This window comes from Carassius carassius, chromosome 20, assembly GCF_963082965.1.
Source record: "Carassius carassius chromosome 20, fCarCar2.1, whole genome shotgun sequence".
Taxonomy (NCBI): domain Eukaryota; kingdom Metazoa; phylum Chordata; class Actinopteri; order Cypriniformes; family Cyprinidae; genus Carassius; species Carassius carassius.
The window spans coordinates 8,411,110-8,437,176 of NC_081774.1; the positions used below are offsets into that span (position 1 = coordinate 8,411,110).

General features: G+C 36.2%; 1 protein-coding gene across 1 annotated transcript in view; it reads right to left on the reverse strand.

Moving 5' to 3' along the window:
• Positions 1-26,067, reverse strand: part of epha4b (eph receptor A4b) — a 111,768-nt gene that overhangs the window by 28,520 nt on the left and 57,181 nt on the right. The window contains exons 4-8 of the mRNA XM_059501469.1: positions 24,332-24,487; positions 21,102-21,437; positions 18,320-18,432; positions 15,758-15,920; positions 13,398-13,506 (exon numbers count right to left, since the gene is read on the reverse strand). Of these exons, the coding sequence (XP_059357452.1) occupies positions 13,398-13,506; positions 15,758-15,920; positions 18,320-18,432; positions 21,102-21,437; positions 24,332-24,487 (877 nt within the window). The remainder of the gene's footprint in view (positions 1-13,397; positions 13,507-15,757; positions 15,921-18,319; positions 18,433-21,101; positions 21,438-24,331; positions 24,488-26,067) is intronic.

The window sequence follows — 26,067 nt, forward strand, 5'->3', positions numbered from 1 at the left end:
GCAGACAGATATGAGATGTTCGGTACACCAGGGTCTGCTATTGTACTTTGCTGACGGGAGAAAAAAAGCTGTTCCCGCTCTACGTGAAGGTCTAGCACATTTCAGCTTCATATTTCCTCATTCTCTGAGTCGCACACTCAATTTACATTTCAATTTACCTTCCAGGTCTAATATGCTGTCACATGAGCGCCGTTCTTCTTCATGACGGCTTCCAGCTTTCTGTCCTGCAGATCATATACAGTGCCTTCTATAAAGAATAGTTCACCTAAAAATGTAAATTCTGTCATCATTTCATGGCGTTCTGTATGACTTTCTGTCTTCCATGATTTTAATGTTTAAACAATATCCTGGCCACTCTTTTGCCAAAATGCATCATAAAATTATAATAAAAGCAGACCATTGAAATCAGTCATCTAAAGCCAGAAATAAGTTGTCAAAATCTTGACATCCAACATAGCTCTCACTGACATTCATGAGATTTCATATTAGAAGGATATCTGATCCATCTACTAATCATTTTGAGTCTAATATTTCCAATAAACTGATTGTTCACAGAATTATCTGAATGATTTGTTCACTTTTTATGTTTTATTTTACATAAAGTTGCTTCAGAAAACTTGGAATATATAATGAAAACATTTTTTAAAATTACCTTTTTATGAAGAAAAAAAAATCTTGCAAGAAATGATCTTGAGTAAATAACTAAACAGTGATATATATATATATATATATATATATATATATATATATATATATATATATATATATATATATATATAATAAATATATATAATATATATATATATATATATATATATATATAAATATATATATAAATAAATATATTATATATATATATATATATATAGATTTTTTTTTTTTTTTTTTTTCCGGTGAACTATTCATCATCATTTGTCTTATTTTATACATCTTACTCTTATTTAGATTTAAATAGCTTTGTTAGTATAGTAAAATTTGGGGGTTTTGGGGCCAGTTGATTTTTTTTTTTTGTAATGATATTAATACTTAGCTATTTAGCAAAGACACATTCAATTGATCAAAGGTGACAACAATAGACATTTATAATGTATCCAAATAAGTACATATATTTAAAAAAAGTTATTTTGAACTTTTTATTCATGAAAAAATATTAAGCAACACAAACTTTTTCACAATTGCTAATAAATGATTATTGGAAATTATTTCTGAAGTACCGTGTTACGCTAAAAAAATATTGGAGTAAATGCTGCTAAAAAATGACTCAGCTTTGCTATAAAAGGAATAAATTACACTTTAAAATGCATTAAAATAGAAATTACTGCAATAATATTTCACAAAATTACTACATTTTTGATCACATGAATTCAGCCATGGCAATGTCACTCAAAAACATAAAATGTACGAATAAAAATGCTAGCAGGAATTTTATGCATGTGGCACAATGTTTCTGTTATTTTTATTCTTTCCTTTTCTCTTATCTGACCTTTTCATTTTCTGGAACTTCCATCACAATGGTTTCTCCTCTCCCTTCATCTCTCTCGCTATATTTTCACATCTACATCTTGACACTCTTTGAGGGTTTGAGTCGGTGCTGAGCTGATGATTTTGCTGACAGTGTGCTTTCTGCTCGGAGCGCTCAGTTGGGCTGCAGTATACTAACGCTATTGAAATGAGACTTGGGGAGAAAGTGATCTGCTGTAAGAGGAACCCTAGAGCTGTAGAGCCCATTCCCATCAGCCTCTGCCCTGACTAAGGCGCTTTTTGATTCCCCCATCTCCGCGAGGTGCCTGGTGTGAAAAATGGCTCTCCCCAAAACAGAATTTCTTTAGGATCAAGAAAGCTGGCCAGACAAAGACGGCGGCGTGATCAAACAGAAGGGAACTTTCTCCTCTGCGTGAGCTCAGATGGATGTTTTTTTCTCCTTTAGAAGAAACTTTGATACCTTTAAACTGAGTAAATATGGATGTAAAGAGGGGCTTTGAAACCAAACAGTATCAAATTGAAATGTGAATCTAATGGAAGTTCAAAGGCTGGAAAGACACAAAGGAACTTCTCAACCTTGACTGAACCTTCTCGAAATTCAAACTTCGGAAAAATGACGACAAACAAGCTGTATTATGAGAAATGTTATATGACAAAGCAGGCTTTTTCGATAATCAGATCAGTCGATCAAGACAAGCAGGACTACAGAAATAGGAGGACGGGTCAGGGTTCTCCTGTATCCTCCTGGCATTCCATTCATCTCCATTAAAGTCTCCCCAGCCACATGTCCTTGCCAACTGTTTCTAACTGACTCACAATTAGGTGAAAAAAATGGTTCAGATATTCCCATGGCTGCCGCTGCCCTTACCCTCGCGCTCCAGCAGCGTGTTGAAATACGATCACCTCATCTGGTTTAATTCATCCGGCATCTCATTTTACAAACACAAAGTGGACCACCGTAGAAACGGGAGCAAGAGAGTGGCATCAAGTAAGCCTTTCGCTAAAAAATAATCAGTGACTGTTTGGTCAAAGCGATGACCCTTTGAAATACCGGTCAGTTTATAATAAACTTGAAATTAAAACATCCTTTTTGACCTTGATTTTTATTAAAACGAAAGTGGGTGTTTATCGTAGGCTTCTGCAAAATACACACATCTGACCTCCACGCTGACCTTCACTACTGCTCCGTTCCACCTTTTAAACATCCTCCTCATCTCAGAGTGATGAATGGCAGGCGGTCTTAAATGTTGATTTCCTGTTTGGCGCATGTCTGGGCTGGGGAAGAGCTGTAAAACCTGAAAGGAGCCTGCAAAGGGCACAGCATGAAGTTATTTCCTCTCATAATGCTTAATTGCTTGTTTGATTACCTTGTGTTTTTCACAGCATTAAAACGGGAGGTGACCAACCTTAGCCTTTCATTTGACAATAAGCATGTGACCTTGAGATAACCGCCAATGCTGACGACACAAAACAGCTACGGTCAAGCTGATATGTGGATTTGACTTTTTATTAATGGGAGGACTAAAAAAGCGTAGGAGACAAAGGGACCTTTGTCCAGGACTGCAACATGTCTACAGCAAATTCATGCAGCTTATGCTGGACTTCTAAAAAGGTTTTAGAAATACTGGAAAATTATTTAGTTTAAAAATACTGAGATACTGAGCACTCTTCCAAGCTTAACTAAAACTTTCACAGCCTGATGCTGCAGAAGAACTTTTCAAAGTTCCACAAAGGACCTTTTATTCTCTTAAATAAAAAGGGAATTCTCACATTAATGCCATAGAAGAACCATTTTTGGTTATTTAAAAAAAAAAAATTAAGAATCTTTTCCACTATAAAGAACATTTTGTGGAATGGAAAGGACCCGCTGGAGGGACTATGTCTCTCGGCTGGCCTGAAAACGCCTTGGTATCCCCCAGGAAGAGCTGGAGGAAGTGTCTAGGGAGAGGGAAGTCTGGGCATCTCTGCTTAGGGGCTATATACTGTAGATATTTAGACATTTAAAAAGTCCTTGGTGTGACATCATAGTTTCTTTAAATTGTTTCATGGTTTTTTAAAGAGATAGTCCACCAAAAAAAAAAATTATAAAAATGAATCATGTCATTCCAAATAAATATATGATATTTTGAAGAATGTTTCAGCTGTTTTTGCCCAGACAATTAAAATCAGTGGGGTCCAAAGCAACACTGGACCCTATTGACTTTCAATGTATGGACTAGGGGTGACCCCAAATAGTCGACGAATAGATGCTTTGATTCGAGAAGCCTGATTCGACTACCAATCTAACAGTCAAATATTCACGGGGTGTTATTGATTATGCCATTTTGACTATATGTGGGAGCTCAATATTGATTTCACATAGAACTAACGGTATTCTTCCAATAAGTTATTATACAGCCTATTATGATGTAAGAATCTGAAAAGAAAGACGCTTCAAATTAATATTTTAAAGTGCGTGAATAAATCCAACCACCCTTATAGATTTATATTTCACTTTCCATAATCGGTGACCGACAGAGAAACATCTTAGCGGCAGGGATTTAAAACTTTACCAAGACTCAAACTGACACAGGCAGAGACTGGATTTTTTTCGATCAGGTAGGGTACAAGTTATTTCAAAACATTTTAGCTGGTGTATATATATTGTGGATATATTATTTACCTGATATAAGATGCATTTAGTTTTGAGTCAAGCGCTTCATTGTAGTACTACAGTGATATCTTTTCAGTGCACAGCGCGAGCAGGTCAAACTACAAAGCAGAATATTAATAACTATGACTGGGACTGTTATATACTATTATAATGAGAAGACCATTATAATAAAACGCTGTGAATTTTTATAGTTTAGCTGCCGTGTTTCTGCACATTGTTTCGTGAAGAACGCGTCCACAAAAGGAGTTCACATTCAGAGCCCCGCAGATATGTTCATGTGCATTTGGGCCCTTTTTGCAAATAGCCTTTAAGTCTTAATATTAACGTTATGTTGTGCAAATAACGAAGCGTATTCTATATGAAATTATGAGTTGAATCCCATTGATTAAAAACTTGCTATCAAATGCGTCACTGTACTGGTCATCTTCAGCGCGCACAGCTCAAAACAGAAATGCAGAACATTAACTGCTAACGTTTTAGGCTAACGTTATATTGTTATATTTGTTATGATTTCGCCGACGTTAAGTGTTAGCTATCTGTTAATCAAAACATAAAACATTATTTACCCTGTTTATATCTACAAGGTGTTCATTACACATTTTCCCTGTGTTAACATCAGTAATTATGTTAGTCGAATGTCTGACTTGACGCTTGTTAATGTATTTTGCCCCACCCCCAAACATATGATTCGAAAATTCCGATTCGACTATGAAAATCCTTAGTCGGGGAAGCCCCTAGTATGGACCAAAAAAAAAAAACACCTTTGGAACAACATGAGGGTGAGTAAATGATAAGAGTATTTAATGTTTTGGGTGACTATGGCATGCTGATCTAAAGAACCTAGAATCTCAAATCAATTACTTTTTTTTAATCTCTAAAGATCTCTACAGTCCAAATAACTCAAATGTACAATGAAATATAATGCTTGATAAAAAGAGTTGAACCTGAGGTACTGCAACGAACACTGAAGAACTTTTATTTTGAAGATTGCCGCAAAATAAGTTGCTTTTATATGTTGTTAATATCTGAAGCGAAGCGTTCTTGGTATAATTCAGATTAGACAGCAGTGTCCGTGTTTGAAATCAGAATCAAAGTAAATGCTTTTGAGAGGCCTCTATTACTGATGAACAAAAAAGAATTCCATAATGAAGAAATGTAACAAATGACAGCACTTTGTTCTGAACCCTTTGTTTACTATACTGTCATGCCAATAAAGAGAGAGGGAGAGAAAAAGGAATAGGTTTTGTTTCTGGGCTTCACTACACTACACAGTGTCCGTACAAAATTAGTCTCGAAAAATTGACAATGAAGCTGAAAGGAATGCACAGAGAGGCTCTCCACTGCTCCGTATTTTTGGTGAGGGAATGTTTTGGCCTGCAGTGGCTGTCAGCAGGGTTGATTAGCATAAACGACAGGCTTTTTTCAAAGATCAGACAATTTTTAATCATTCGGTGTGTTTGCCTCAGTGCTAATAGGATGGAGACGGACAGAGAAATGCCTCCCTAACGCTTTCATCATGCGGAGTGGCTCTTCAGATTAATGGCAATCAGCGACACCCACGGCTCCAACTCACAGGAGCCGTCATCGCTGCATCGTACGGTCATTACATTATCAAGCAATAACAGATAGCCAGAATGAATGCGAAACAAAATACTCGTCCCTCGTCTCTTGATCCCTCATTTTTTTAAGCTACTTTCTTTTGGCCACTTTCTCAGTTGGAGGAGACCTGGCAGATCTCCAAGGCCTGTGCTTGCTATTTAAAAAAAAAGATTTACTCCAGCTAAAGTCATTATTAGTGAAGTGAAGAGATTAAATGGAGATATGTGCTAAATTCCAGGACATGTTTCTGATAGGTGTGGAGAAACATCTCATTTGTTAACGATTCATTACAGTAATTGAGAATGCAGGAGAGAAAATTGCGGTGATAATGATCCTATTTCTGAGAGCCGCTTTTTATTAGTTTGATTCAGTACAGCAGTCAGAATCCAATTAATTAAGGAGTTTGACCTCTGACATGATGACTAGTGTCGCCCTAATCTATGCAGGGGCCACGCATGTAATAAAACTCTCATTTGCTAATCGGCCCGAAGAAAATGAAAGGACATAAAGTGCTTGCCTTTGTTTTGGCGAAAAACGACTGTGTAAATTAAACTTAGCGTGATTGCAGGTTCATTTCGGTTGACTTTTAATTAGAGATAATAAATACTATTGATACAAATCGTGAAAGGTTATTTATTCAGTTAATTATGAAAGCAATCTTTAAAGTTATAATTCTAATATATATATATATATATATATATATATATATATATATATATATATATATATATATATTCTCATATATATTCTATTCTCATTATTATTATACTTCTAATGCCAGATTGAAGAAAAATATTAACAAAAGCACTATATAAAACTATATAACGACAACATTAATTTTATATTATATTAATGTACTAAAATAATAATATAACATTTTCATAATTAATAATAATAATACTAATAATATTTTTATAATTATATATTTATATAATAATATAATTATAATAATAATAATAATAATAATAATAATAATATGAAATATTTTCATAAAGCTTCATGAGTCTATTTAAATGCTATTTTTATAGCTTTTTTTTATAGAATTATTAGTAATAATAATAATATAACTTAACTTCATAAAGAATTATAACAATGGCATTTTATAATAATAAAATAATAATAATTATTATTATTATTGTTATTATTATTATTGTTATTATTATCTCAGAAAACCAATCATAGTTCCAATGCCATAACCTAAAATCTAACTTTCTTTTGTTGTTCTCAGCAAAGTTTTCTGAGAAAAGTACTACAGCACATGGAAATGTACACTCCCTCCCTGAAGACTTAAAGCTCGAACCACACAAACAGGCCTGTCACCTCTTTCCTAGCAAGAGGTTTAAGATTCCCTTCCTGTATAATTGCGCTTGACAGGCGGCACCTTGCTTTACTTTCATTATCTCAGTGTTTACTTCTCTTTTATGCTGACTGTGCGATATTTCAGTCGCTACTCAAATCGCACCGCTCAAAATGAACTGAGCTATAGTGCCGTCCATCCTATAGAAACAATTATAGCAGCGGCACCGCTGCCAAAGAGTGCTTTCACACACAGCGAGTATATTGCGGTGAGAGGCCAGTCCATCACGTTAAGAGGATGGGAGAACCATTACACCTCTGGATAAATGTGAGAAGCATGTATGTGAATGTGTTTGCACATGAGTGTGTAAATGAGAATGCACTGAGAAGGGCCCGCTGGCTATAGACTTGAAAACTGAGCTCCTATGAAGCTTTGTGTTCACCATTCCAGCTTTTATAATGGGACAGCTCTTCAGTTTATAAGTAGTTTTGGCTCTAAAACATTGCACTTTGGTAAGTCTGCTAGCAGCACAGATGCATTTATACCAGGGCAGCCAAACGTTAAATTGTTAAATTGGTGCTATTTGGCCAATCAAAGATATAACTTCGATGTTAGCACACACAAGCACACTTGAGGTCAAACTGAACATTTTATGCAGAAATCCATTACAAAAATAGCAGCGCAACAACCTGTTGGAGAGATAATGGGAAGATGAAAATTATCAAAAACATGTTGGAGAGCATGAAGAGCTCGTTCGATTCACAGGAGAGTGAGTGAGCATATGAAGCACACTTTCCTGTCATCATTAAGTTTTAAGAATAACCCAAGGCCTGTAGCAGATGCTTCGAAGATAACATCTCATTGACAAAGAGCTGCTGCTTCTGTCTGATTAGATCGGCTTGAAAATCTTCCTGTGCACTTCATCTTTCATTACAGAGACAGATCCATCTGTGCCATACTAACATTATCAAGGAGATAAGTGAATGATCTCTTGTGGTATCCCATAATTATTTCCACTGTCTTGATGGTGAAAGGCAGTATAGGGGTTTATAAGCACAGTATACACTTATAAAATCCCAATTTGTTTCCTCGAGAAAAAGTGTGCGCATTTAATTAGAAATGCCTGGAAATAAGTTGCAGGATCATGTAAATACTGTACTTCTCAATGTTTACAGTTACTCATGCAATTGCAGAAATGCATTATTTGCAGTCGATCTTAATTAATTTATTCCAAAAGTGTCCAAAAATCAGGAACTACTGAAATAAATCATGCATAAAATATGTATACAAAATATGTATATAATAGGAGTAATATACAACATGTAGCTGGTCATGTATTCTTAACATAGCGCCCCCAATGAGATGACCTACTACAGAGGATCCATTGGTGAGCAAGTGATTTTCTTTTTTAAAATGGGTGGGTGGTGTTGGCGCAGTGGATAAGACACATGCCTTTGGTGTGAGAGACCCGGGTTTGAATCCACTGTGAGACACCAATGTGTCCCTGAGCAACACACTTAACCCCTAGTTGCTCCAGAGGTGTGCGACCTCTGACATATATAGCAATTGTAAGTCGCTTTGGATCAAAGCATCAGCTAAATGAATAAATGTAAATGTAAAATCTGTTCCAATGAAGAAACAAACTCATCTGCATCTTGGATTGCCTGAGGGTAAAGTACATTTTCAGCAAATTGTCATTATTGGCTGAACTATTACTAACTATTTAAATGAGGGAACATCATCTTTGAGATGCATAATACTGCAATTTGTATGAATAATTTATTGAATATTAAAAAACAAAAACAGTAGCTATTGATAATTATTCAAAAAGAATGTGCTTGCTTGATTTGCGTGCAGCAGAAAATATAAAAAATGCAATTAAAAGACAAATATTAGCATGTGTAGCGTGCACGCCAAATAATTAGGCGCTCCACTGAGGATACGGCTTAAAAGAGATTATCCTAAAGGATAGAGAGAGTTAGACGTGGGAGTAAAATACGTTTTCCAACTTTCTCATAAGTTAAAAACAAAAATAATTGTCTGGCAATGAAGAGAGCAGCAGTGATGTTTGATAAGTCGGAGAGCTAAACTTGCAGGAGTTTCCCAGCCGTTAACACCCACCTGCCGTGTTTTAATTGCTTTTTAGGGAAACAGACATTTAAAAAGAAATTGTAGTCCGAATTTGATGAGTGAACACCATCTGCCTGCTGTAACACATGCCAGTTTCTCCTGTTGTCCATATACAAACCACAAATATTCTATATTCTGTCAGCCAAATGTAAGTACCTGGTGCACTGAACAAGCAAATTAAAATAGCATTATTTATTTATTTACTTATTTTGATCTCAGCTGTTATTCTATTCACACAAAAACTAAAGAGAGCACAGGGAATGGAAAGAAGAGATGGGAATAGCTTCTGTGCTAATGGCTCCAACTTAAACTTTATTTCGATTAGCCAGTGCACTCATAGTTTTATAATTGAGAATTTGACTTTATGACTGTTTAAAAAATTCATTTTTATGGTATGCTAATCATGCTCGCCTATTTTCATTCAACAAGGAGAATGATGCTAATTAGGTGTATTTCAAACGATTATATTAAAGCACAGATCCCAGCCTCAGTCTTTCTCGTAGGCTGCAAGTATTATAGCAGTGGAGCTGGCAATGCTGATGTTAAAATCTCTAAATTATGCATTATCTCTGTGAGCCAGGTGAAGTCAACAGTACAAAAATATGCTAACGGTAGCGTAGCCTTAGCAAAATATTGCTCATGTTTTTACAGACAGAAAAGAGAGAAAGAGGAAGGGAGAGAGAGAGAGAGAGAAAGAGAGAAGAGGGGTATGTGGAATAAAGATTGAAAATAATGAAGTAAAACAAGCTGAATACTGCAAGTCTAACTAGCCACTCTGCTACTGTTTGTTTGTTTTTTCATTCATTACTGTTAGTTTATTAATTCACTCGTTCCTTCATTCAATTGTTTGCTTGTTAATGTGTTTGCTCTTTCACTCATTTGTTTGATCACTTGCTCTTTCTTGGATATACAAAATATATAAAAAAGATGGATACACTTGGCAGCTATAAAGACCTCATGGTAAGAGGAAACAAAATTGACTCAACAGGGATTTTAGCAGACCAAGACCTGAAGAGTAGTAAGGTGATTATGCTTTTCGATCTCTTTCCCTGAAATCCTGAGCTGCATGAAGTGAAACAGCCAATGGTTCAGCTCGAGGACATATAGCTGGCCGGCAGGGGTTATTGAGGCCTGACTTCTCTCTGAAGAACGATACCGTTTGCATAATCTTTCTATAGTATGTCAGACAGCTGTGCTACAGTAGAGACTTACGTCTGAGGCCTGTAGCCAAAGGAATAATCTTCTGGCAAACATGAATACAGTAAAATAATAAAAAGACATTTTGGGGCCTCAAATTTGTGGGAAAACCTGTATATCTGCATTATGTTAGCAAGTCTACAGTATAGCTTTTGTACCATTTTTTAGTGTGTCTGAATGTCTTATGTGAGCCCTGTTTAATTAGGACTAATTAAACCCATCATGGTCATTTAAGTTGAGCTGTTTTAACTTGACACTATTAACTAAATACAACCCGAATTCCGGAAAAGTTGGGACGTTTTTTAAATTTTAATTAAATGAAAACTAAAGGAATTTCAAATCACATGAGCCAATATTTTATTCACAATAGAACATAGATAACGTAGCAAATGTTTAAACTGAGAAATTTTACACTTTTATCCACTTAATTAGCTCATTTAAAATTTAATGCCTGCTACAGGTCTCAAAAAAGTTGGCACGGGGGCAACAAATGGCTAAAAAAGCAAGCAGTTTTGAAAAGATTCAGCTGGGAGAACATCTAGTGATTAATTAAGTTAATTGATATCAGGTCTGTAACATGATTAGCTATAAAAGCTTTGTCTTAGAGAAGCAGAGTCTCTCAGAAGTAAAGATGGGCAGAGGCTCTCCAATCTGTGAAAGACTGCGTAAAAAAATTGTGGAAAACTTTAAAAACAATGTTCCTCAACGTCAAATTGCAAAGGCTTTGCAAATCTCATCATCTACAGTGCATAACATCATCAAAAGATTCAGAGAAACTGGAGAAATCTCTGTGCGTAAGGGACAAGGCCGGAGACCTTTATTGGATGCCCGTGGTCTTCGGGCTCTCAGACGACACTGCATCACTCATCGGCATGATTGTGGCAATGACATTACTAAATGGGCCCAGGAATACTTTCAGAAACCACTGTCGGTAAACACAATCCGCCGTGCCATCAGCAGATGCCAACTAAAGCTCTATCATGCAAAAAGGAAGCCATATGTGAACATGGTCCAGAAGCGCCGTCGTGTCCTGTGGGCCAAGGCTCATTTAAAATGGACTATTTCAAAGTGGAATAGTGTTTTATGGTCAGACGAGTCCAAATTTGACATTCTTGTTGGAAATCACGGACGCCATGTCCTCCGGGCTAAAGAGGAGGGAGACCTTCCAGCATGTTATCAGCGTTCAGTTCAAAAGCCAGCATCTCTGATGGTATGGGGGTGCATAAGTGCATACGGTATGGGCAGCTTGCATGTTTTGGAAGGCTCTGTGAATGCTGAAAGGTATATAAAGGTTTTAGAGCAACATATGCTTCCCTCCAAACAACGTCTATTTCAGGGAAGGCCTTGTTTATTTCAGCAGGACAATGCAAAACCACATACTGCAGCTATAACAACAGCATGGCTTCGTCGTAGAAGAGTCCGGGTGCTAACCTGGCCTGCCTGCAGTCCAGATCTTTCACCTATAGAGAACATTTGGCGCATCATTAAACGAAAAATACGTCAAAGACGACCACGAACTCTTCAGCAGCTGGAAATCTATATAAGGCAAGAATGGGACCAAATTCCAACAGCAAAACTCCAGCAACTCATAGCCTCAATGCCCAGACGTCTTCAAACTGTTTTGAAAAGAAAAGGAGATGCTACACCATGGTAAACATGCCCCGTCCCAACTATTTTGAGACCTGTAGCAGAAATCAAAATTGAAATGAGCTCATTTTGTGCATAAAATTGTAAACTTTCTCAGTTAAAAACATTTGCTATGTTATCTATGTTCTATTGTGAATAAAATATTGGCTCATGTGATTTGAAAGTCTTTTAGTTTTCATTTTATTAAAATTTAAAAAACGTCCCAACTTTTCCGGAATTCGGGTTGTAACTATTGAACACAAATCAGTCTACAAAACAAAAACAACAACAAAAAACAATGAAGGCCATAAGGATGAGCATTGCCACAAACATTGCTCAAAGCAAACATTTGAAATCTGACAGTAACTGTGTTGAAACGTATTGTTCAAGCCTCACCACAAAGGAGAGGAATTTAGAGATGCAACATCTCTGAAAGAGTTTAATGTGCTGACAGTCCAACAACACACTGTCAAAATCTTTTCAGAAAAAAGTGTGTCTTTAATTTTATTTTTCAAATTCTAAAGTATCAGTGCTAAAAACATGAGACTACTAGCCATCTTCAGTAATTGGCCATATCTTGTCTTCTCTTCTACAGTTATCTGAGGAGCACCAATCAACACTGCCTGTTCTCTCAACGCATTCTGTTTTTCCAGCTTTCACTCCGGACAGAGAGCTCTAATTGGAAATGCATGAAGCTGAGCAAAACCTGCTGAGAATCACTCCAGTACACCACTTTTTCTAGTCTTGCGTATTCAGTCTTACATATTTATTGTTTTGGTTTATAGTTGAGTGGTTTGAGATTAATTATTTGTTGCACATGAATCCATTACGTGCATTTCTACATGCTCTCAGCAGGCAAATATGGGTCTTTTCTAGTCAATACTGAATAGGGCACTCAGCATGATAGGCAATCACCTCAGATCAATACTAATGTTTTTAGAGACTTCGGGCGAGCTTTGTTCGAGAAAGAAACCACTATTTAATTCAGTCAGAGTATATTTATTATCAGCATTAATTTATAGGCTCAGTACGTTTCATCCAACTGACTGCACCGTCTTTTCTGCTTCAGCTATTGTTTGAATAGTAAAGATGCAGTGCAAAATGTCTCCTCAGACTTCAATTTCAAACGCTTTCTTCTTGGTTTTTAGAAGCCTATAAGACACACCTCACCGAGTGCCTGTATTGGGTTGTTCTAGTTCTTTTAAATGCTTCGGCACGGAAGAATCCACACTTCATTTTCTAATTCAAGGTTCAGTTTCTTGTAAAATCACCATTTGACTGCAGCTCCCAGATCTAATGAACAGAAGCGTTTTATTTTGCACTGTAATATCAGCCCTCGGGACCAGTACACCTCCAAAGGACGGAACAACTGAAGCAAAGGTCAGATGGTGTTAAAACTAAGCCTATTCTTACCGTCCACTCACTACAAAACATGCCACCAGGAAGATAAGGAGCACAATGCCACCGGCTATGGACACCGCGAGGATTGTTGACTGGTTAGGGTCCCCAATGGCCAGCATATCTAAAGATGGAGAAAGAGAAAAAGAGACACATTTGCATCAGTGTTAACCTTCATGTTCTGTTTTTGAGATTGCTTCGCTTCCTGTTCGGCCTCAAAGACCCCACTGAGTTCCTCTGACTTATAGTTATTTAGGCATAATATCATTATTATTGATACAATTATTTTATTATTTCATTTATAAATGTTTAACAAATCAATAAAGAAATAGTTTACTATTGAAAAAATACTATTGTTTTGTGAAATAAAAAAATCAAATAAAAGTGATAAATAATAAGAACAAGAACAACAAAAGTAAAATATTAACTTATATATTTCACTTTTAACTACTGCATTCTTCAAAATATAAATTTGTATGCAGTATAGTGACATTTGTGAAAAATTGCATTTATTCATATTTTATATCAAACTATCAATAGAGCATCTTTCATGTATATTTTTCAAAGGATGTGGTGTCTTAGGGCCCAGAGAGGGTTAAATACCTAGCTTCAGTGTCAAACTTTACTTTGGTTTCCTTTGAAAAAGCAGAACCAGCTGCATTTGGCTACTAAATATGTAGACGAAGGCGGGAGTCAATTTTTTTATTTACACATGCCATCCAAATAGGTATGTTAACAGAGGGAATAACAGGCTTGGTTTGAAAGTTTCATGGCGAGTATATGGATTTTATGCTGCCGCAATCGACTCATTACTCAAAACAAATACATCATTTATCAAGGCCGGCAACGCATGAGTAACCACCTCTTTCAGGAAAATGAATATCTCCAGCAACAGAAATTGATTTAGAATTCCCTTCAACTGCACCACGTACAGAAAGACATCGCAACGTCCTGAGTCAGGACCAGATGCATGAAATATGCTAAATAGGAATCTCTCTCTCTCTCTCTCTCTCTCTTTCTAAATTATAAAGGATTTTTGCCCTTTTTGACAGTTATTTTGACAGGACAATAAGAGATATGATCAGAAAAGACATCGAGAACAGAGGCAAACACAGTTCATGATATATAAAAACTGGAAACCTTTACAGTCAACTTGCGTTAAACATGAAAATGCCATTAGTGCTGTCAAGCGATTAATCACATCCAAAAAAACTTTTTTGTTTACATAATATATGTGTGTGGACTGTGTATATTTATTATTTATATATAAATACACACACATGTATGCATATATTTCAGAAAAATATGTTATGCTTGTATATTATATATATACACACACACTATAAATTATATAATATAATGTGAATATATAATGAATATAATGAAAATTTATATTAATATATGCATGTTAAGGTGTAATTATTTTCAATATATATAATGTATGTGTTTGTATTTATATATACATAATGAATATACACAGTACTCACACATATATTATGCAAACAAAAACTTTTATTTTGGATGCAATTAATCACGATTAATCGTCTGACAGCACAAAATGCTATTAAATGCAGATTAAATTTAGCAGCCCTAACTAAAATAAATAATAAATAAATTACAACTATAGTACTCTGCAAAAACTAAAAGTAAACTAAAACTGACAATAAGTGAAAGTTACTAAAACCTCCTGGAAAGATAAGTTGAAAGTAAAAAACAACAAACAAACAAAAAAACAACAACATTCTATTATAATCACCTAACCTCTCGCCAATTGTTTCTTAAATGGATTTTTCTACATTATCAGACTAAACATATGCAATATACAGTGCTGCCTGTTCTGCTCTGATGTGTATCATATGAACAAATGCACATGGTGTAAGCTGTTTATGAATGTCACTGTGAGCCAACGGTTTAAGCATTTCTCATATTATTAAAAGAGCAATTAATATACTAGACTCCGTTAACTTTCAGCTTGGCAGATCAGGTCCGCTGAGCTCTGTGATATGCTTCCAGAGATGCCCGCTGGGCCGTAACATACTTTAAATTAGGTGCATATACCACAAGGTCTCTGTGTTTACCGTATGCCCCAAAGCCTTTTAATATGTGCCTCCATTCTTTGATCCCTATCAGAGGAACATTGACTCAACACAGCCTTGTTTGTCCTCACAAGACACACACAGTGCTCGCATCCCATTTAGCATGAGCAGGAGGTTTGGTAAATAAGTCACACACTAGCTCTTCATATTAAATTCAAAAACAGTGTCCTGAAACTCCCAGCATCTGTTCAACAATGGAAAGAGGAACAAAACATGCAAAAATATATAGAAGAAAGTTAAAGAAATTGAAAACTGTTGAGAAAAGCATAAAATCATTACCCTCATGACTGGTCTCCAGCTCTATCTCTCCACCGTAGTTTCCGTAGCCTCCGTCAGTGCGCGCCCTCACTCTGAACACATAGGTGGTGCCCGGCTTCAGCCCCTCCACTGTCATTGTGTGGGCTTTGGTCTTCAGAACCGTGTAGTTCTGGTCTCTTTGGTTCTGGAATGGAGAAACACAGCAACATTCACATTCACTTACAGTGAGACTTGTTCAATTGGATTCAGAGATTGAGGATAAAAAAAAAAAAAATGATGGAAAATTTAGTGTTGCATAGCCTTCCGGTCCAATTTTATTGTGAATTACACTACTGTTTAAACAATTAAGGTCAATATAAATAACTTTGAAAGAAAATGTTCTTAATTCATAATTTCATTATTCAACTCCAGTCTTCAGTGTCAGATGATCTTTCAGAAATATTCCAATATGCCAATTTGGTGCTTACGAATCTTTCTTATAATCCATGTTGAAAAGAGTTAAAATTTTTGTGAAAACTGTAATATTTTTTTTTTTTTTTAGGATTCTTTGAAGAATAGAAATGTATATGTTATTTATATATGTATACAGCATTTTTTTATATATATTTAAAATTTTCTTTTTTTTTTATGAAATCTATAAATCTTGACAAGATTTCTGTTAAATCTAACTGTGATGCTATGCTAGCAATGTTAACCAATCAGTCTAATATATTGTTAAATCTGTTTAAAGTAAACGGCAGGGTGGCAGCGTTGATGTGCTGCATGTAGAGCAGCAGAATTTCGAGGTTGTGCTGTAGAATATGACATAAGAGGATTAATGAAGGATATTATTTCAGCAGCATGCTAACACTGTAGCCAGCAGGCATCATATGTTGAGTCATTTTAGAGAGGCAGATGCTGGGGTGCTAACAGACCACGCCAAGGCTTTAATTTACACTGTTTGACATGATTATTGGTGTGATTATAGTTACATGAGTCATACATCTGCAGTGGTGTGTGGCTGTGAGTCTATGAATACTGTAAGTTGATTAACTTTATAGTAATTACCAAGAATGCCAGCTAACAGTTAACATGGCAGAGTCAATTATTCTCTGATGCATATTGTACACAAAAAAGACAAAAGCTGGCTGAAAGTGCTAGTTTGGATGTGACTGACTGATTTTTACTTGCAGTCAGCAGTCTGGTTATGCATTACATTTACATTCATACATTTGGCTGAAACCTTTATTCAAAGCGACTTGCATTCAAGATATGCAAGTCTAAAAAAATAAAATAAAATCTTGCAATATGATCTTATACACTAATCATATCAATCGAGAAAGGACAAAATGAGAGATAGTATTTCTCAAAGAAATCAGCCATTAGCTATCAGTCATTAAAACAGTCAAAACTACCTTTCAAAATGAATACATTTCTTCCAAATATTAAAGAGCATCCAATAACCAAATGGGTTCTGGGAAAGACTTGGTTCCTGTCCACCACACCCAGAATGAAGGAGTGCAGAGCAGGTCTGTGTCTGAAGGCATGGGATCATTCCAGTTCCAACAAACACAGCATGCACCACACGATCTCCAATGCCAGACACCCATCTGGGCATTCAGTCTGAGCTGACATCCCATAATCCCACAGCAACCAGTATGTGTGCCAGACTAGACTACTAGGTCAAATGATTGCATCTGTGCAGGACTGATGTAAAAAAAAAAAAAAAAACATATATGCCATTTATATTTTTATGGGAATTAAATTAAGGGTGAGTTAAGTATAGAAATGCAATCTGTTCAGTATGTGCAAAATATTTATTGAACTGAAATTAATTAGATGGTTTTACATTTATTATTAAATATAAAAAAATAAAGGATGTACTGTATTTATATGCCTCACAGCCTTGATTAATTGAGTAACAATTGTGTGCGCATGGTAAAAATAAAATAAAACAAAAAAATGCAAAATAAAATAGAATATTGGTTATAACATATATTGGGTATATGAAGTACAGCGTGCTCAAAGTATATAAAGTATATAAGTAATATAAATATGGATATAACGAAGATCACCTTGTTCAATGTGTATGCACAAAAACAAAATAAAATTCTATCTGATCAGACATCAATATTTACATGAAATAACATATTAGATATAATAATGTTCAGTTAAATTTTCAAGATTTAAAAAAGAAATCATTACTTATTAACGACTATGTGTACATGTTGTCCTTTATTCTGAATGTGTGTGTGTGTGCACAGGTGAGTATTACAGTGAAGGTATTCTCTCTGACCGGTGAGGTCAACCCTGGTTTCATCCTCCCGTTATAATTAAAGAGCTGATTATAATGTATGTGTGTGAGCAGTGCTGTACTGTGCTGTGCTGGGTCTACTGATTGCTTTCATTCCCAAAGGCACGATGATGCTTCAGCCCTCAATTACACATGCCAGGGATGCCTGGACAACTGCAATCGTTACAGCTTTTAATGGAGGTCAAAGAAGCATGTGTGCAATCTGTGTGTGAGGATGATAACTCGGCCTGTTCAGATGCTAATAAAAGAGGAGAGAAGAAGAAAGTGAAGGAGATGAAAAGTAGATGTACCTTCTCATAGTAGATGACTTCATATTCCACTATGACTCCGTTTGGTCTGTCGGGTCCCTGCCAGGCCAGTGTGATACTGTCTTTACTCTTTCTCTCCTTCAGGATCACATTCACTGCAAACAGAGTGAGACAAAGGCACAATGTGATGACGTACATACAAAATGGTAAATTCTATCTAGAAGTATTCAGGATCACCTCAGTTCAATCGCAGCGTCTTGACCCATATGGTTTTATTCCAGTTACCCCTCTACTGATACAAAATAAAGCCACTGAGAGCTCACGATCCCCAGACTTAGATAGAGTGCTTTACACACATACACACAAGTGAAACCTTTGTCTAAAGAAAGACAAAGGGGCCACACAACAGCAGGTAATTACACTCTTGAAACACAGTCTAACACCTTCTCTGTCTCTCTCGTCTGTCCCTTCATCTCTCTCACTACAGCAGGACGGACAGAGGAAGAGAATGAGAGGGGGCAGGGAGATGGCAGCAGAGACAGCGGGTCTGATATTTGGTCAGATGGTTGGAGGTAAATACACCTGCTGTCCTTCACCTTTTCTGTACTGAGCAGCCTTCAAAATTGCACCAGACATAGACACAAACACACACACACACACACACACACACACACACACACACAGAAAGACACCTTAATTACAGTAAATTACGTTTAATGTCATTTTCTTCAACCAGTTAATTTTTATGTGATTAATGGTTAATGATTTTATTTATTTTTGGAAAAAATATTTTAAAAAGATATAAAATAAAAAAAATAAATAATACAAAAAAATAATACAAATAAAAAATAATAAAAAATGTAGTTAATTTTATTCAGAAGGATACATTAAATAGATCAAAAGTGACATTGATTTCTGTGACAAATAAACGATGTACCTTTCTTTTTAAAAAAGAACAACTTTTATAAAAATATTATGCAGCAATAAGAAATATTTCTTGAGCACTAAATAGAATGATTTCTGAAGGAATATATTTCATATTTGCCATTACAGGAATATAGTAAATTTCATGATGTATTAAAATAGATTTTTTTTTTTTGTAAATTGTTATAACAAGTTTTAGTGACAATATTTCACAATATTACTGTTTTTACTGTATTTTTCTACTGCTCAAATCTACTTATAATTTACCAAAATATATTGTATTTAATTATATGGAAATAATACAAACTTATCATACTTACAGAAGTATTAAATAATTACATTAATAATTAATCGTTAAATCAAATGGCCAAGGCTTTATGATGTTATTAAGAAAGAAAGAAAGAAAGAAAGAAAGAATGAAAGAAAGAAAGAAAGAAAGAAAGAAAGAAAGAAAGAAAGAAAGAAAGAAAGAAAGAAAGAAAGAAAGAAAGAAAGAAAGAAGCTACATAGCTACATTTTAATGATCTATAATTTCTTGATTTTCTCTGGTTTGATGTTTTTTAAAACACTAGAACACAGAAACCACTTCATTTTCTAAAGAACTAGAAAGTAACAAATTCAGAAATAAATAAATGAAATACAAATAAACTAATAAAGTTGAGGGGTTGGTTCATGGTCTGACGTGGCTGAATGTATAAATCATTGGGATCTTTGACCCTGTTCTGACACTAAGCGCCTCTCTCGCAGCATGTGCTCGTTCTGCTCAAGAGCTTCCCTCTACAGCCTCAACATCTTCATACATATTTAATAGCTCAGCCGGAGCCTTACACAAGGCCCAATACAGCATATACACATTCCCAAACACACATTTAATGAGAACACGCCTGCACTGATGACCCCTGTCAGGGGTGTGAGACAGAAATTTGTGAAATTATGAACTTCCACAGAGGTTGTGTGTATGTGTGAGAGAGCAAGATGGGAATCTGCAGATGCCAATCTGGTCCAACAATAACCCTCTAGGTGGACCAAACCTCTACTTTGTCTAATATCGAAAGCTGGGACCTTGAACAGAATAACATTACCGGGGAAAATCAACAATACGCTGCATAACAAACAAAAACACACACCCGACGCAAGGGCTGTCAAACACTAGAGTTTTTAGAAATATCACTAAATAAAAAAAGATAACCTTTGCTGACAGCGTAAAGGTTTGGGATGTATAACATTGTGAATAAAGAAAGTGGGGAAAAAAAAAGATTGTTTACCTCTTTTGTAACACAGACGCACACACGTTGACTACAAAAATTCCTTCAAATCATATTTGGATCTAATGAGGACCTCTTCACAGAAAAACTATCGCCTCAGGCATGCTGGTTTTCAGTTTATAAACATGCAGCGTTGCGCCAGCTTTGGCATTCAAAGTGTAACACTGCATCCTAAATAGGTCCGACATGAATCAACATTTGAATAATTTGTCAGTCTTTAAAGCAAGATGCTGCACAAAGTGACAAAATGAAAAGTGAAAGTGACGTGACATTCAGCCAAGTATGGTAACCCATACTCAGAATTCATGCTCTGCATTTAACCCATCCAAAGTACACACAGAGCAGTGAACACACACACACTGTGAACACACACCTGGAGCAGTGGGCAGCCATTTATGCTGCGGCGCCCAGGGAGCAGTTGGGGGTTCAGTGCCTTGCTCAAGGGCACCTCAATCGTGGTATTGCCAGCCCAAGATTTGAACCCACAACCCTAGGGTTAGGAATCAAACTCTCTAACCACTAGGCCACAACTCCCCAAATTTCAGTCAGTCAGATCCTATCTGATATTAGTTTGTTTAAACCAACAATTTTCAACATCATTTAAACATTATCATGAAAGAAAAGATGCAATCTACCTGTCTGACTGGTGGTGATGTTGACAGTGACTTGTTGTTTAGGGTTCGGGCTCAGATCGGACACTCCATTCACCGCCTCTATGCTGAAGGTATAGTTGGTGTTGGACAGCAGGTCCGTGATCAACACTTTAGGGATCGAGAGACCAAACTGTCTAGGTACGAAATGGACGCTGTTGCTGCAGGGGCTGCATGTTTTGCCGTCGTTGGTGCACTTCCTGCAGTGGACGTTGTAGGTGACGTCCCCTCGGCCGCCACTGTCTCTGGAAGGACTCCACTCTAAAGTCACAGAGGTGTCATTCAGGGTGGAGATAGGGTTCTCGGCTGCAGATGGAGGCCCTGGAATCAAAAAAAAGATAGAAAAGAGTGTTATTTTAATTTACTCAGATGGTATAAAAATCCAGTTTGTGTTTGTACTATATGAACCTACATCTCTATCAACTGGTGGCTGTGGCTAAAAAAAATAAATAAATTAATAAATAAATAAGAAAGACAATAAATATGTTTAAAAAATCTATTAACTTAAAAAAGGAGGTTAAATCACTTCCCATATTAATCTGTATGATCAATGGGTCATTTGGTTATTATGATTAACACAAAAACAAAATATTTGGTCCAGTGTTTGTTTCAATCTTAGATTGGTAAATATTTGGCAAATAAATGCACAAATTGATTTATGCATCAACAAAACAAAGTCATTTATCTAATAGAGAACAACAATTGGGTTCCATGTAAAAATCCCATTCAATTTCTCCAAAGAAATTAATAAATAAATCTCTATAATTATAAATCTTTACAATAAAAATCATATTTGTGCACATATATATTTATATTTAAATATAACCACGTTTAATATAATAAATAAAAAATGAAAACATAAAATTAATTAATATCATTCAGTTGTTATCACTCGATATCACCCGGGGGGTTTGGGTGACCACATTATGTAAAACATAATTCTTGAAGTCAGTGAAAAATCTAGCAAAAAAACACTTACACTTGAGCAACTTCTCCTCCACTTTTCTTTTCACTTTTTCTGCCAAACAGAAATAGGAAAACCATACTGTGCAGCACTCTCACTGAAGTAAGCACACCAACTGAGACAACGAGGAACAAATAAATAGGAAGAAAAACCTGGAGGTTCTCCTGTGCTGTTAAGCTGTAACTTTTACACTAAATGCTTCCAATATTGCCTAGATGCAGTGCATTAAGGGTAATGTTCATTCAAAGGAGGGCATGATAATGGTGGGTCTGAACAGGTTGTGGGGTGCTGGATAGTGCTGCCATGGGCTCTTTTCTTTATTAACCTGCTAAAGCTGCAACTATGCACAACGCCAGTAAAGGTTTTTTAACACTACTCTGTTCAGCAGGGTGTCTTCTCTTTGAAATATGTTCTCATATGAATGTGCGGGGTGGAAACAGGAAAATACAGCCAAAGGCAAGCGAATTAGATAGGAAGAACCGCCAATGCACGTATTCCACACGGACACAAATTGTTTTTGCAAAGCCTCAGTAATCAAACACACTCATCTCTATTCCTAGAGAATGATGGTTGCTTTCACTGCTCAAAGGGTTTGAAGAGGCTGTGAGAGAGCTTCAGGATAGAGAGAGTAAATGAAGCAGAGGAAACAGGGGATCTTTAAATGTCTGTGGTGTTGACATTTCACCAGATCTACTAGCTGCTGGTGGATAGAGGGGGCTCCTCTGGGACACAGATCAGTGTGTTTGTGGTCACCTGTAGATGAAGAAGTCTATATGTTGCACAACCTAAAGGTCATTCCAGCTACTGAGATAAAAGAGAGAGTGTTTTTTTAAAGGTAAAAAGACCCTTATACACAAATTTTGTATAAACAAATTTTGAACAATGATTAAAAATATATTTGATTCCTGTTGTTTAGCAAGGATGCATTAAAACATTCCTTTTTCCATTAGTTTATATATATATATATATATGTTCATCAAAGAACCCTAAAACAATGTATCCCAGTTTGCACAAAAAAAAAAAAATATTTTAGCACTGATAATAAGAAATGTGCACCAAATCAGCATATTATAATGATTTCTGAAGATTCAAGAGATATTGAAGACTGGAGTAATGGCCTCTGAATATTCAGTTAATAAATAACATTTCAAATTATGTCAAAATAGAGAACTGCTACTTTCAATTTAACAATATTACTGTTAATAGGGGATTCTTAATTAAATGAATGCAACCTTGATGAGAATAAGACCATAATGGCCATTTTCAAACAGGTTTACCAAATATTTTGGAATACTGCATGAAAAAAGTTTGAGGTGTAAGAGTTAAAACATGCGCATAAACTGAACGCGATGTTGTTGACATGCATATGGGTGATTTACAGCTGGTTTCTAAGTAATCACATTAGCACATCATTTTTATTTCCTGGCACATGATTTTCATATACAGTACAAACAGTCTCATTTCACTGCTGTCGCCCTAATTAATTTTATCATTACATTAAGCAAGCAGTGAGAGTGTGTTTGTTTGGGGTGGGAGGTGAGTTTGTGTGTAAGTGTGTGCGTGATGTATTACAACTAAAGGTCATTAAGTGAATCCATATGTTTAGCTGCATGCATGATTTGTCTTATCAGAGGAATGAGTCTTTTAATTAGGATCTGTCGTATTGGGTTCTTTCTTTCTCATTCATTTATTTCTGTTCTCTTTTTAGTTCTTCCGCCCTTCAACCCACCGCAACACACACACACACACATACATAGGCAATGACTCACTATCCTGGTCTATATAAGGTGACCTCACCAATCTTGTAAACGCAGGGTTAAACGTCCAATCTGACATGATGTATGATGATGAGACAGTGATGGAGGTGAAAATGTACTGAGTCCAGTCTATAAGAATAAATAAGGAAAACAGCCTCCAGCCTCTTCTTATAAACAACCTGTCCTCTATCCATCCATTTTTCCATCCATCTGTCTGTCAGTTCTTCCATGCATTATTAGAACTATCCTTTAAACTAACTCACCACCATTTTACCTGTCCATGCATCCACCTATTATCCTTATTTTCAACAGTTTATCCATAAATCTAATGTATCCATACACTTATAATGTACATTCATGCATTCCTAATTACCTCCACCTATTCATTCACCCCTCTCTCCATCAGTTCATCCAGCCATGGATCTCTCTGCCCATCAACAGTCATGCATGATCTATCTAACATAGATTTATTAGTTTAGTGCTGGATCACTCACGGGTACAGGCCATTGACCGTGGGTCCATGTCAGCTCTGTAAAACCCCTTCTCGCAGGAGCACTCCGAGGCTTTGTCCTGATGGGCGAAACTGTGCGGAGGACACTTGGTGCAGTAGGCATCCATGGAAGAGGCCTTGTAGGTGCCTGGCCTGCAGGCTGCAAAACAGAAACATGAAGACCGAAATGTTAAAAAAAAGTGAAGTGAAGTGAAGCACTCCAGTAAAACAACACAAAACTAAAAACGAAAGAAAACATAAAACAACAAAAAATGAAACAAAACGAAACAAAATGAAATGAAACAAACACTAAAGAAAATATAAACCAAATGAAATAACAATAAGTAAAACAACATGAAAAAACAACTGACCTCTAATAACCATAAATTAACAAGCTTGCCAACAGAACAACCACACAAAACCAGTTGTCACCATCAGAAATGAGTAGGATGAGTTTTGGTCATGACTAACTGTTTGTCTTACCAAAGGTAGACTGCATTTGAATAAATGGTTTATAAACATTAATTATTTTTGGAATTCTTTCAAAGAGGCACAGAAAGTACACACTTCAGCTGTAAATACACATTCTTTTTCCCTTTTCAGAGCTGTTACAACATCCCTTGTTCTGTAAAAATGGGTCAGTCAACACGGACTTATATAACCAGTAGAAAAAAAACGAGCCCGAATGCAGGAATTACAAATAGTTTCTTGTAGCAGAGCGTCCCTAAAGGACTTCGCAAAACCAAAACACATTCTTAAGACTTGGATTCAAATTCCAACATTTCCCTGCCTCAGAGTACACCACGATTATGTTTACAAACTAGAGAATGGCAACATGACTCTGTCCTCAAAATGCATCGATTTCTCACTTTCACTTTTCTATCTTTCTCTCTTTCTCTTTCCTATCTTATTCACATCTGCCTCTCATATTCATTTGTTTGCCTCAGAGCCCCAATGGATGACCTAATTTCTTGGTCCCTCTAAGGAACCATGTGAAATACGTGAGGAGGAATTCAGTCTTTTACCCATTTACAAATGCGAAGTGTTCTCACAAACATAGGCCTGAGAGAAGGAGCGCGTAGAGGAGTAGATGAAGGTGGTGAGTATGACTTTAGCATGGTGTTAGCCTCACTCTAGATCAAGGCACCAAAAAAAAAAAAAAAAAAAAAAAAACACCACATAGGGATTCTGCATATTCTATTATATGTAAATTCGGAGGCTGTGTGAATGTTAATGAATTGGAAAGGGCATATTTATTTGATTGCTTTGCTGCTTGGCACTCGTCGAGGGGATGTTGGTGGGAGGGAAGCGGTTTGTGATGGCGTGTCTCAGGGGTAGAGACGTAAATTCACAGTGCAGTTAAGGCGAGAGCGTTAGCAATCTGCACCGTGAGCAAATTAGACAATCCAGCTGGCCGCCGAGGTCAAGCCATCGCTAGTGTCGGAAACGCAATTCAATTGATGGATCAATGCAATGATGAATTTATCCTCGCCTTGATTGCCTGTGTGAGTGGTGAAGGTCACGGATTTAATCAAGGCCTGCAGCTCCCTTGCTCACCCATAAATCCACAAACGGCAGAGAGCGGCATGCTAACCCTGCACAGCAAAGATCCAATCTCCACCTCGGTTCCTATATATTCTCATATCACTTGTTGCAGTTTCTCTTTTACTCTAAAAACATGAATAGAAATACAATGTGTAACTTTCATAAGCCTCCATTGCTTCTTTGATTTATCATGGG